The sequence below is a fragment of the Xenopus tropicalis genome, chromosome 5, assembly GCF_000004195.4.
Source record: "Xenopus tropicalis strain Nigerian chromosome 5, UCB_Xtro_10.0, whole genome shotgun sequence".
Classification (NCBI taxonomy): Eukaryota; Metazoa; Chordata; class Amphibia; order Anura; family Pipidae; genus Xenopus; species Xenopus tropicalis.
In genome coordinates, this window is record NC_030681.2 from 100,834,311 (window position 1) to 100,847,453 (window position 13,143).

The following is a 13,143-nucleotide window of genomic DNA, read 5'->3' on the forward strand; positions in this document are numbered from 1 at the left end:
GGGGGGTTATTTATATTTGTCCACTGGTATCATAGCTCACAAAGACCTAAGTTGAGCATAGAGGTTTTCCTTGATTAGCTCAAAGCTCTCACTTTTTTTTATTAATTTGTGAAAAATTCAGATGTAAAAAGTTTTGGTGAGCCACACAAGCCTAAATAAGTTCTGCAGGGACACCAAAAAGGGCTGCAATTGATTATTTGGTAGCCCTATGTGGACTGGAGGAGGCTCTGCTTGGAGTAAAACAGTTCACTTCTTAAACTTGCCACCAAGCCAGAAATGTAAAAATGGGCAGTTTTAAGGTCACTGGGAGCAACATCAAATGGGTTGCTCACAAGCCAGTGGTTGGGGGGGGTCACTGGTGTATTGCAATAAATACAGTAGGCAAGTAGTATTTATAGCACAAGCCCTATTCATTCGTTTTCAGGGAAAAGTCCTGCTTTTTAAATACCGGCTCAAAGCACAGCTCTGGGAGTCTAAAGCAAAAACATTGATCCATATACATGAAACTGCTTCAACATATACCCCAAATGCCAAAACATAGATAGTGGCATTCTGTTAAGTTATTTTCATAATAGAGGTCTCTGAAAAAAGCCTGGGTGCACCTTATGATAAGCGGTTATGGTTCAAGAATGTATTTTATTTTCTTTTAACTAAGGCCTTACGCGCTTACCACATGTTTACAATCAGACCTCAAACACAAAAGGTCAACAAGACAACAAAAATGTTAATCCCCTATACAAATTTAAACATAAGGCAGACCTAATCTGCATTTGCCAGATGAGAAAGCAGAGGGGATCTTCATGGGACTTGTAGTCAGTGGTGAATCCAGTTGTAGGACTGAACTGCTTACTTTGTCAATGACATATGCCTTGGGTGCCATAGCCCTTTAATAAAGCTACAGGCATCTACCAATATTGTTACAATGCTATTCTAGACATTTTATCGCAATAGGAGAAATCAAACTGTTCTAAATAGTTCCCATTCTTTGAAAGAATCAAAACACAGCTTACATTCGAGTGTCTGCTTGTCACTGAAATGGCTGTCAACCTCTAAAAGGCATTTGTGTCTTTTGCAAGTATCTGTAGTTTTATAAACATGCATAAAAAATGCAATATTGCAAATTTTTATATTGAACAAATGAATGCCAGGGAATATTGTAACAGAGTATGGGCCCAATTTATTAAAGGAACAGTAACACCAAAAAAGTGTATAAAAGTAACTAAAATATAATGTGCTGCTGCCCTGGTAAAAGTTGTGTTTACTTCAGAAAGTCTACTATAATTTATATAATAAGCTGCTGTGTAGCCATGGAGGCAGCCATTCAAAGGAGAAAAGGCACAGGCACATAGCAAACCGATAAAACACTATTGTATTCTACAGAAATTATCTGTTATCTGCTAAGTAACCTGTGCCTGGTCTCCTTTTTTCCAGCTTGAATGGCTGCCCCCGTGGCTACACAGCAGCTTATTATATAAATTATAGTAGGGTTACTGTAGCAAACACCAGTTTTACCAGTGCATTATATCTTTATTACTTTAAAGCTTTCATTTTTTAGTGTTACTGTTCCTTTAAAGGAGAGCTATATCCCAGGCTATAAAAGACCCTTAACTAGCATTGCCTGGACCCTCACCAATCCCTTAGAGAAAAACTATGGAATAACTTAAAACCGTCCCCCATTACAAACCCCAACCTAAAAGAGCAGAGAATTGCAGATGCGTACCTGGGTAACATCTTCCCTGCATCTGAACAGTCTGTGTGTGTCTCTGCAGACATGGACCCTGCTTGCGCAGTTTAAACAGATTGCCTGCTACCAACAACTGCACGTGCAAGCAGGGTATGTGTTGGTGGAGAGACCTAAAGACTGTTCAGTTGCATGGAAGAAGTCAGCCAGGTACGCAGCTGCATTTCTTTGCTCTTTTAGGTTGGGGTTATAGTGACAGTTTTAAAAGTTAGAAACTATGGAATAATGGAGAAGTGAGGGGGTGGGGGGGCCAAGGCAGTGATAGTTAAGGGGGCTTTTATAGCCCAGGGAGTATAGTGCTCCTTTAATTCAGGTTGGGAAGTCGTGCTTCAGCAGACACTTCTGCTTGTATTATACCACAAATTTAACTTTCAAGGTATTAGTGCAAAAACTTTACAATATGTAAGCAACCCACCACAGAATAAGACTGCGCAAGACACAGCTATGGCAATAGTCTAAATGATTTCAATGTAAAGGCAAGTACCATTCTAAAAAATCTAATAACACTTAACACTTTAGTAGCTCTGCTATGTCCACTTTCTATTGCCTTACTACCTATACCTTTGCAATGGGCACCATACATCTTATTTCTGGCTAAGATGTGAGCACCAAAGCTGCAGTAGAACAAGCCAGCATACAACTGCAGAGAATTCGGGAAACAGTTATACTAAAAACAGGTAACCAGATGAGGTTCTTTAATCTGAACAAGACAAGCTGCTGAAGCACAAACCATTAACATTCTGCACTTTGAGCAAAATACTAGAGGAATTAATAAGAAAAAAAAACTCAATCTTTTGTACAGTGGATAAAACATAAGAATTTGCCAAGTCCCAGCAGGGTTTCTTCTCACACTCTTTAAAAAAAAGTCTGTATAAGGACAGTCGAGCAGTCCCATCTTCCATGAAATGACTTGGAATCCAGGTGATAACAGGAAAATGTATTTCCACATTGGAATGTCCACACAGAAGGCTCCGTCAAGGCTAGACTTGTTGGGGTAGGGAACCCAGTTCTCCCTTTCTGCCCCAGAGTCCTTTCAGGGAGATGGCTTGAGGTTTAAAGGGGAGATGAAAAAACTGCTCAGTCATCAAACCTTATCTTCTTTCCCTGACCCTGGTTTCCACCTCTGAATCCTCCACCTCCTCTTCCTAGATAAAACAAGAGTATTGCATATTTAAGTCAGTCAACTCAAAAGCATACACATTAGGAAATGGGTAGGGGGGACCAAAAATTTACATTTAACGGCTAAAGCCGCATTAACAGTCCAGTGGTCATGCTTGTTTATATCTATATTTGGCCCAAGTTAAAATGTACCATACTTAAGTGCTTACCTTGCTTAACACCTCCAGAAACCCTTCTACAATTTGTTTTTAATTTGCCCTAGAGAAGTTCATGCAATTACGCTTAAGCAGATTTAAATGCTGGTACTTGACTATCTAGAGCTCATCACTAAAAGCTCATCACTTCCAGCAACTGATCCTCAAAGCCCACTTAGACCCTCTATATTGGATTTATTCCACAAATTGCCCTTTTGTTATAAAATAGCACCTTGTATTTGACAAGATTTTAAATTTTAATGTACTGCTTCAAACCCATAGAAAACCATAAATGACAAATTAACCCACATCTGTGCAATAACTAAACTCATTGTATTCTACAGAGATGTTAATCGCTACGTAAGCTTGTGCAATTTTGCCCAAATATTTAATGGCAGACTTTACAGCTAAACAGCAGTTTATATAAGCTATATTAACGTTTCTAAAGCAAAATGCAACAAGTTCATTTAAACGCATACAAAATATCTTAGTAACGCCAAAGTGAGTTTGTATGCTTTAAGTTATCCTGCACTGATAAAAATTGTGCCTGCTCATAAAGCACTACAAGAGCAGGGACTAAGGCAAAATTGGTCTACAGGGCACATAAGTATAGTTAACCCTCCACTGTTTAGCCTGCAGTATATTTCTACACAGCTTCAGTTTATAGACAAAGAACCTGGGATCAAACGCCACCAATACCAACATAACAGATACCAGTACCATCAGTTTCAGTTGGCACAGTTTATGGCAAGCAGATGTTAATAGCCTGAAATCCTGCATGATTTACCTCCAAATCCTCCTCTTCCCCGTCCTCCTCCTCTGCCACCAAAACCTCCACGCCCACCTCCTCCTCCTCTGCCACCTCGTCCACCTCTAAAGCCACCTCCTCTGCCAAAGCCCCCACGTCCTCCACGCTGGGAATCTCCTTTAGGTTTTGCAAAGTCTAGAGTCACTTTACTTCCATCAATTTCCCCATCCTCCATAGCTTCTTTGGCAGCTTTGGCATCTTCAGCAGTGGAGAAGTCTACAAATCCAAACCTAAAAACCAGAGCAAACTGTTAAGTCTGGCAAGTTCAAGAAAGTTTGCAGATAAATGCTTTACCAGGCAGAAAGACATATTGCACAGAGACCATTTCATGCCAGTTTATTTAGAGGCAAGAGATACAGGTCGCAAGTGCCTTTAATATTCTTCCCGTGCGAATCCATCTACTGCCATAAATTGCCGGCAGGAAAGAGCTCAATGGGAAGATTTAAATATTTACTTATGCTTTCCACAGAATGGCCTATATTCTAGCTTACCCCTTGGATGCTCCAGTATCTCTGTCTGTCACTATCCTGGCATTAACAGAACCATCAAATGCTTCCTTTAATGTTTCCTCAGTGGTGTCTTCAGAAAGACCTCTAACAAAGAGGGTTTTTGATTGTGCTGAACCTAGAAAATTGAAGGTGGTGTAGATTTTGTTCCATAAGATTCTCTCATTGCCAAACTAAAAGCATGCAATTAAAATCAAATGCATTTATTGGCTAAAAATTAGATTTTGTCCACAGCTTCTAAACAAGTAACAAACCTTCTGCTTAATAAATTTTGCAGATAAAAAAAAATGGCATACAATGAGAAGCGTTTAGAAATCTCTATTGACATTTCCCTCATCTAATTACTAGTAGTAAATGTGATTGGCTACTGCACAAGATTCAGGAAGCCACAAACATGGAGTAGCTCCAGTATGCACTTTTAAGTTAAAAAAAAAAAAATTTAGTTAATATATCCAAAAACCCTTATGCAATTTGCTTTCTAGGGAACGGTTTCAGTTAAGAAAAGTTAAATGCTGGATCAGTACTTGACTATCTAGAGAAATTGTTAATTTTCATCACAAAATTCAGATAACAGCTCATCACTTCCAGCACCTGATTCTCTACCAGTAAAAACCACTGGATTATTAAAGGAAAAGTAAAAATCAGAAAGGTCTATGTAAATACAGCCATAAGCACTCCAAAACCTGCACCAAGTCCTCTATCAAAAGGAACAGGATATCTGGTTTCCTTTTTTGAAAACATTTTTGGGTATATGACTTCCTCTCAGAAAGATTCTTCATTCCCTGGCCAGAGTCTACACAGCTCTCTCCCAGAAGAATGATAAGCTCTCCCACTCAACTCCCTTAGGAATAGGTGATCTGAGCTACCAACAGCTAGCTGCAGACAAGAAGCTACTTAAAATGCCAGCTGCTGTCTTAAGCAAACAGAGAAAGCTTCTAGGGCAATGCTTTCTGCAGATTAAATATATTGTTCAAGGTGGCACTAATGTGGTGAATCTTTTGGCAGTAAAATGCCAAAATCACTTTCCTTCTCCTTTAAACATGCAGAACTCTTAATACACAACAGATTCTCAGTTCCCCTACCAAATAAGTCATGCCCTCCATAAAATAAATAAAGTTCAATCAAACCAAAGCTGAAAATATTAAGCGAGGGATTTGACCTACCTCCCCTTCCACCTTGAGGTCCACTTCCTTGGCTAAACTCAAGCCGTATTGACCTCCCCTCAATTTCTGTGTTGTTACAAGAATCCATTGCCTCTTTTGCATCTTCCACAGAGGAGAATTCAATGAAGGCAAAACTAAAAAAAACAAGGATAAAGCATTAACACATTAACACCACAATTAAAATCTTACACAACTTATTAAAATCACACTTAGAATGTAAATCTATGCAAAGTTAGTCCAACAGCCAACAACCCACCTCAATATGCATCAGTTAACATGGCACGTAATATAGCCAACATAAGGACAAAAGTGGCATTTTACATACACATGTACCTTAGGCTAAAGTGGTTAATGGCACCAGGGTGCACAAATCCTTCCATTACTCACCCCTTAGCTCGTCCCTGGTTCTGCGGTATCCTTATAGACGTTGCTTTTTCAAAGACTTCACGCAGACTGTCTTCTGTTGCACTATATGACAGGTTGTTTACAACAAGCACCTTTGAATCACCTACAACACAAAAAAAAAAAAAAAAAAGTGTAGAAATCAGCATCTAAGGTACATTAAATAATGAATTTCCTTATTTTGTATAAAAAAAAAATTTCAGATCAGATCCATAAGGCCCTTTCAGTCAACTTCTAGTTTAGAGAGGTATTAAAAAGGACACATCTGAGTTGACTGAAATCACTACTCAAGCACAGCACTTATCTGCCACATAAGCCGGTTTTGAAATAAACTTAATTTCCAGCCTCAACTACAGGCTATTACAGATTAACATGAAATCTGATTACATACATACCTCCTTGCACTCTCCTGCTTCCAGAATTCTGGCTCTTTTCGCCAGTGAAATCAACAAAAATAGAACGTCCTTCAATCTCAGCTCCTTGCTTTTCTTCAAGAGCTTTGGTTGCCTCAGTTTCATTGCTAAACTCGACATACGCAATCCTGGAACAGATCAAAATTCACATTTTACATAAAACTCAAATATGTAAAAAAAAATTCAAATATGTAAATTAACGTTCAGTAAGGGTGCAATAACCTTCATAAAAAACCCTGCCAAACCCAAAGAGAAAATATTTTCTTATCAAAAAGTCATTCGGATGTCAAGAAAATCACAAAACATTAAAAAGGTTGGACATACGTCGGCCAATTAATGATTTAGCAGAATCTGAATCCTCAAATAGGCATGATTTGACACATTCCGCTCTTAATATAGCTTCCTCTGACTTACTTTTATTGGGAGGTTCAGTGCTCAATGATGTACCTGTTTGAGGTTTTTTTTTTTTTTTTTTTTAAAACAAAAACACACCTTTAACTGCCAACGACATGCGCCGTATGTTGTTTGGCAGATAAGTTTACTCTGCAGAAGCGGCACGTGCAAGTTTTTAGCGATGACAGTGCCCTGGGCAACGAGCCAGGGGGGCTGTAATGTCAGTCCTGCATTGTCGCAGGGCCGACCCCCAAGCAACAGATGCGATCGCATTGCGCCTGCTGCTTGGTCCCGCTTCCTCGCCCAGCACCGGCCCACTGCCTGGGGGGGGGGGGACTTCCTGATCCAGGACTGCAGCAACAAGGACAAGCAGGCAAGCTTCAGGACAGGCAAGGCTGATATGTAAGTGTATAAATGCAAAAATTATTTTGCAGTTTTTTGTTATTGCACACTTACCTACACCTATAGACACACTGTCACACAACTTTTACACATGTACACACTTTTTTTTACCACTTTGTTTTTAGTTCCTTTTCCCTAAAAACCATTTGGACACTGACAATTGGCTTAGATATTCAGACCACTAATTACATTAAGTCGTGTGACTTATTTTGTCGTTTCACCAATTTGCACAATTTGTGGTTTTACTGCATTTTTATCCCTGTATTAGTATTCCTGATCTGTTTATAACACAGCTTTGCCACGTGTAACTTTGGTGTAGAAAAATAACTATTTTGAATTCATCAGAAAGTGTCCAAAAAGCGTACCCATTATAAATTAGGGGGAATGTGTACTTTCCAAAAATATATGACTTTCTGGGGTGAGCGTACTTTTTTCTAGCTTTATTGAACATAAATGTAAACGTGTTGATTTTGCAGAAGCTGAAATGACCGTAATGATGGATCAAACGGGGATATGTTCACTTTGGGGCCCCTACATGCCACATACTTGGGTAAACCTATACATATTGGGCATCAAACTGTTCAGTGGACCCCTGGTGTTCATATTCAGGGTGTTTTATTTGGTTCCTTTATGACCTATACTTTAGGACCTATAAGATACTATAGACTGATATTTTTAAATTGCTTCAAAGGTCCCAAATTTTGATAAACAATAAATTTAGAAAAGCATTGCAGCTTGGCAGTTTGGAGTAGAGACAATCGTGCCTATTCTGGATTCCCCAGAATCTGTTCTTTCCAGAAGTGTGTAATTTTCTGGGATAAACCTTCTGTTAGTGGGATTTTTTGGCCTTGAAATGTTAAGTATGCAGCTTTCTGGAGCAGTGCTTTGGAAATTTGGTAGTGTACTGTTGGGAGTTTTTGACCTATACAAGTGAGAAGCCTCCATAAAACTATATATTTGGTATTGGCGCGTTCAGGAGACATGGGACTTTCCAAATAAGTTGCATTTAGAAGCCTATATCTTGTTACAGAATTGGAATTACACCAAAATTCTACCAAAAATTTTGAAAGCTTAGTTTGCCCTGAAAAATGTGATATATTGTTTTCCTGGGTAACTAAAAGTCCCCCCGAGGAAAGGCTGGGGGGCGTCCCAATTCTCTTACATAACCAAAGGCAAAATATGACTCAGCTTTGACTGTTCCTCTGTATGTCAGGTGAATTTCAGTCTTACCCTTTATTGGCTCCATCTTTGCCAGTAGGAATTCTAATATCTTTAGCATTTTCAAATATCTCCTGCAACTCCTCAGCAGTTGTGCTATAGGGGATGTTCTTCACAAACAGAGTTCTAGAGTCCCTCTCTGCAAAGAAAATGTATATGTTTTCAGTATCAAAGTCATCGTAAAATGCACTAACTAAATTTGTCTCAAAACAAACCCACTGGATTTCCGGTGCGTAGTAGACTAAGCATGGAGCATGAATAAAAAAAACCCTTAGGTGGAAAACCTGAGATTTTTTTTTTTATATAAGCAAACTTAAGTCTACTTCTGAATTGTGAGATCACTATTCCATACTGGTACCCAAAAACCCCCTTTTCTGCATAGGGGGTGACTTAAGATTTGCTGGAAAACAGAGGAAAGAGAAACTTTCTAAAACTAACACCTTTACAAAGAAATTCAAAGTCTTCTCAGGTCAAAGTAAACATTGCACAAAAGGATTACTACAAACACCAAAAGATTAGTTAACAGTGGCAGTCAGACATCAATAAGATATTGTAAGAGAACATACTACATACCCTTCTTATTTTCAGCATTTTTGTTTTTGTCAAAAGCCATAGCCTTCTCAATCTTCACCTCTGAACCAAGTATCTTTTTCCCACTCAGCTTTAAAGCCTGCTCAACCTCTTCTTCAGATGAGAAATCCACATAACCAAACTTCCTGTGATAAAAGATTTTTTTTTTAAAGGGAAACTGATATTTTTCTATAAATCTTCAGCATAATAAACTTGTGGCTTCTGTGTATTTATGCAAATATGCACAATTGTTCCAACACTAACCATTTTTATACAGCATCAGCCCAAAAAAAGACTGAGCAAATAGAAATATATAGTAGGGCATAAAATAACCATCTTTGCAAGACAGTAACAGATGCATCTGGAACCACTCAAACACGAGTTTGCAGCAGATATCTGCAGCGTGTGCTTGCACCTGGAACCATTGTCAAAACGAATGGAAAACTAATTGCAGCGTTGGGGCTGACCCTCACATTATGTTCAATCTATGTTCTAAACAGGCAAGCTAGTATGAATCACTTTGAAAACACATGCAAAGATTAAAAAAAAAAACCCAATCTGAAGATACTCACTTTGAGTTTCCAATCCTTACATCCTGCACAGTTAGGTTCTTCTTGGAAAAGAACTCCCTCAGAGCATCTTTAAGCTCATCAAAATCTTTTGAGGCGTTTAAGTTGCCAATAAAAATGGACAATCCTGAAAAAAAAAAAAAGTAACCTTAAGGCATATATATCTGCACTGCAATTTTAAAACTTTTGCTGTATAACTGCTGCAAAAAAAAAAATAAATAAATAAAACTGTACATACCTTCTGATGTGTCTGTCTTTGCTTTTTTTGCCTCAGGAATATTTTTAGTCTTTGGCATTTCTTTTTTGCGTTTTGCAGACACTGCACAGTAAAGTAAACAAAAATACATTGAAAGTTCCTTAGTGGTGGGGAAACCACATTGCATGGGAAACCACATTGACTGAAAAACCCACCTTGTTGTTCTTCGTCATCCTCATCCTCCTCATCATCATCGTCGTCATCCTCGTCGTCGTCCTCATCATCATCATCATCGTCGTCATCCTCATCTGCTTTGGCAGGGACAGTTTTCTTCCCCTTTAGAGCTGGTGCAACTTCCATAGGCTCGTCTTCATCATCTTCAGATTCTATCAAGAAAGTGGGTACAATTTGGTCACGACTAAATTACCAATTATGTGGCCAGTATTGTCTAACAAAAATAAAGCAATAACTCCAAATTTTAAATGCATATCAGCAAGTGTAAGACATCAAAGTTTTCAGAATTAAGTCCCATAATGCTCATCACATATGCCAGAAAGAATTACTTTGAGCATGTATTAGGTTATCACAACACATACCTTCATCATCAGATTCTTGTTTTTTGCCTGCAGGTTTCTTTGCAGGAGGGTTCTTGGCAACAGGCTTTTCTTCCTCAGACTCATCTATAAAAAAAATTGCACATTAGACAATCAAGCATTATGACAGAGCATAAAAACCTATAACTTTCAAAATAGAGACTACCTTCTTCATCTTCAGATTCCTGTTTCTTCCCAGTAGGTTTCTTTGCAGGTGTAACTTTAGCTGGAGGGTTCTTGGCAAGGGGCTTCTTGGAAACTGGCTTTTCCTCCTCAGACTCATCTTTAAAAAACAAAATAACTGTTTTTACAACACTGAGCATCAAACAAGCACTTAAAATTTGTTAGGAAATAATCCAAAACCTGAATTAAGAGAAGGGTTTTACACCAAACATTTAAGGGGATATTGCATAGCATTCCGTAACCACAGGTGTACTGCACGTATAGAAGGTTTTATTAGAATGTTTTAATTTTATAGTTCTCAAATTCCCTCTTTGCTGGGGCAACTATTTTATAGTTAACGTATATTTAATTATAGCTCTTTTATTAATGAAACAATGTCATTCAAACCACTGCCTAGTTGAAAACAGCCACTGAATAAAGCATCCAAAAACTATGAAAAGGACCAAGCAATGAATTGCACCTTTAAATAAGGTCCTTCCTGGCCACTAAATCTTTACCTTCATCATCCTCTTCATCATCCTCAGATTCCTCTTTTTTTGCTACAGCTTTCTTAGCAACTGGTTTGTTTGTAATAGGTGTCGGGTCTTCAGCTTCGTCATCTGCAATAAACATGCCATTCAGGTAAAACTGCCCTAGTAGAGAACTATACACTTGCTCAACTCTGTAGAATCATACCAGAGTCATCTTCCTCATCTTCACTCTCTTGTTTCTTTGCCTGCTTTCCATTCTTGGCTCCTGCTGGAGTTGCTCCCTTCTTTCCTGGTGTGACTGTAGCTTTAGCTGGAGTGGCTGCCTTTGCAGATGTTGCTTTGGCTGGAGTGGCTGCCTTTTTGGCTGGTGTCTTCTTTACAGGCAGTTCCATCTACACAGACAAATGGACCCAAAGCAAGAAAGGTAGTTAGATTAGGGTCAATGTAATTAATTAATGTAAGATGCATACAAGTGCAGAACAGCAGCTTTAGTGTACCAATGTTGCACACGATAAGCTCTACTGTGCAATGCCAAGGTTTCCTAGGTGATAAGGTTCTTTTTGCAACTCTTGTACATGCTTTACCTTGAACAACCATTTTGTGATGTTCCAAGCACTCACAGAACTCCTTACATACAAGTTAGAAGCAGCATTAGGGAAACAGATGCAGGCCCATCACCAGGGTGAGCAGAAACGATCTAGAGCAGGGGATCCCCCAACCTTTTTAACGCTTGAGCCACATGCACGTGTAAAAAATGTTTGATGAGCTACACATCTGATGCCAAATAAGGACCGATGGCAAATTGGTATTCGCTTGTGGAATGCTAGCCTACAGAAAACTGCTTTCGAAACTTGCCGCAAAGCCAGAATGGGCACATATTTTGGAGGCACATCAAAAGGGGTGGCAAGCAACATGTGGCTTGCGAGCCACTGATTAGGGATCATTGAGCTAGAGTGAGTATATACTAAAACAGTTTTGTTCATTATATGATAATCCAATTAGAAAAATAAACCACTTTGTGAACTACCAACAAATGTCCAAACTGCTTGGCTGCTATGGATTGTTATTTCTAGAGTTAAAATATGGAAATTAACCCTATGCCATGCTTGGTCCCTGGGATGACAGATCAATATATATATAATATTATATAATTTGTTACTGCCACTAGCATGGCTGATGAAGTATTATTAATGCATTTACAATATATAATTAAGCCTAAAGCTTTACACAGCAAATACTTTGTTCTTTGTTTGAAGTGTAGTCTTTTACAACTCATTTAATTTCTCTACAATTGTATCACCTCCTCATCACTGCTGTCCTCTTCTTCCATGTCCTCCTCTTCCTCACTGTCTTCCATATCTTTTGGGGGTGGTGGTGCCGCCTTCTTGGGCTTAGCCTGTGTCTTTGCACCCTGGATAGAAAGAAGGAAAAAAAAAAATTGTAATAAACATTTGAATAATTTTTGTATATTTCACAGCATATCGGTCTTAACCGTGAAGTTTAGAGCAACAGTGGGTACGCAGACATTAAGCACAGCCTTTGTGTAACAAAATCAGACGCATTAACAAAGGAACATTATGCTAAACAATTATGCATTCAAAAAGCAACAGGTTTGATTCTAAAAGATATTGCTTGGCAGAGCTGAACAAGCATTCTTCCATTTAGCAGATAAACTGATCAGCGTGTGGCAAAGTTCCCCTGACACAGCGGTTGTGGCCACTCCCCCGGGAGAGCAGACAGACACCCTGCCCCACGTGTAGCATAACCCACACGTGCCCTTTTATAGTCTCCCGGCCGAATTCCCCGCGTATGGCGCCCACACACACAGCTTGCTACAGGAGCCTTCTCACAGAATGGCAGCAAGTATCGCTAGACACGCCACACGCAGCCGCCTGCCCTGAACACTTCCCCCCAACCCCACGGTACCACGTGCATGTGCCAGACGGGTCAGGGCCCACGTGTGGGCTCCGGAAGTCAGGCCACGTCTCACGCCTTTTCACCTGAACCAAAATGGCGCCGTCACGCTGGCAAGCACAATCAGACCCACAGGAAACTACAACCAATTACTATGGTTCGATAAACTTGTTAGCTACATACTAGCTAATCTATATAACGCGAAAGACGAACTTATACGTTCAATTACTTAAACACACCTCCATTTTACCCGCCCCACGACTATCACGTGTTGTAGTTACGTAAAGCA

At 39.3% G+C, this 13,143-nt stretch overlaps 1 protein-coding gene and 2 non-coding genes across 3 annotated transcripts in view; all 3 read right to left on the minus strand.

Annotated features, from left to right (window-relative positions):
- Window positions 1-2,406: 2,406 nt before the first annotated feature.
- ncl (nucleolin) overlaps window positions 2,407-13,143 on the minus strand; it is an 11,193-nt gene continuing 456 nt past the window's right edge. Inside the window, exons 2-17 of the mRNA XM_031902997.1 lie at window positions 12,241-12,351; window positions 11,146-11,332; window positions 10,968-11,069; window positions 10,454-10,570; window positions 10,291-10,374; window positions 9,910-10,080; window positions 9,737-9,817; window positions 9,502-9,625; window positions 8,933-9,075; window positions 8,372-8,498; window positions 6,329-6,474; window positions 5,919-6,039; window positions 5,532-5,665; window positions 4,354-4,486; window positions 3,842-4,092; window positions 2,407-2,886 (exon numbers count right to left, since the gene is read on the minus strand). Coding sequence (XP_031758857.1) covers window positions 2,819-2,886; window positions 3,842-4,092; window positions 4,354-4,486; window positions 5,532-5,665; window positions 5,919-6,039; window positions 6,329-6,474; window positions 8,372-8,498; window positions 8,933-9,075; window positions 9,502-9,625; window positions 9,737-9,817; window positions 9,910-10,080; window positions 10,291-10,374; window positions 10,454-10,570; window positions 10,968-11,069; window positions 11,146-11,332; window positions 12,241-12,351 — 2,100 coding nt within the window. The 3' untranslated portion in view covers window positions 2,407-2,818. The remainder of the gene's footprint in view (window positions 2,887-3,841; window positions 4,093-4,353; window positions 4,487-5,531; window positions 5,666-5,918; window positions 6,040-6,328; window positions 6,475-8,371; window positions 8,499-8,932; window positions 9,076-9,501; window positions 9,626-9,736; window positions 9,818-9,909; window positions 10,081-10,290; window positions 10,375-10,453; window positions 10,571-10,967; window positions 11,070-11,145; window positions 11,333-12,240; window positions 12,352-13,143) is intronic.
- Window positions 4,881-4,955, minus strand: LOC116411271. Its single transcript, XR_004223019.1, has one exon. It is a non-coding gene; the product is annotated as a small nucleolar RNA SNORD20 (small nucleolar RNA).
- Window positions 10,179-10,245, minus strand: LOC116411268. Its single transcript, XR_004223016.1, has one exon. It is a non-coding gene; the product is annotated as a small nucleolar RNA SNORD82 (small nucleolar RNA).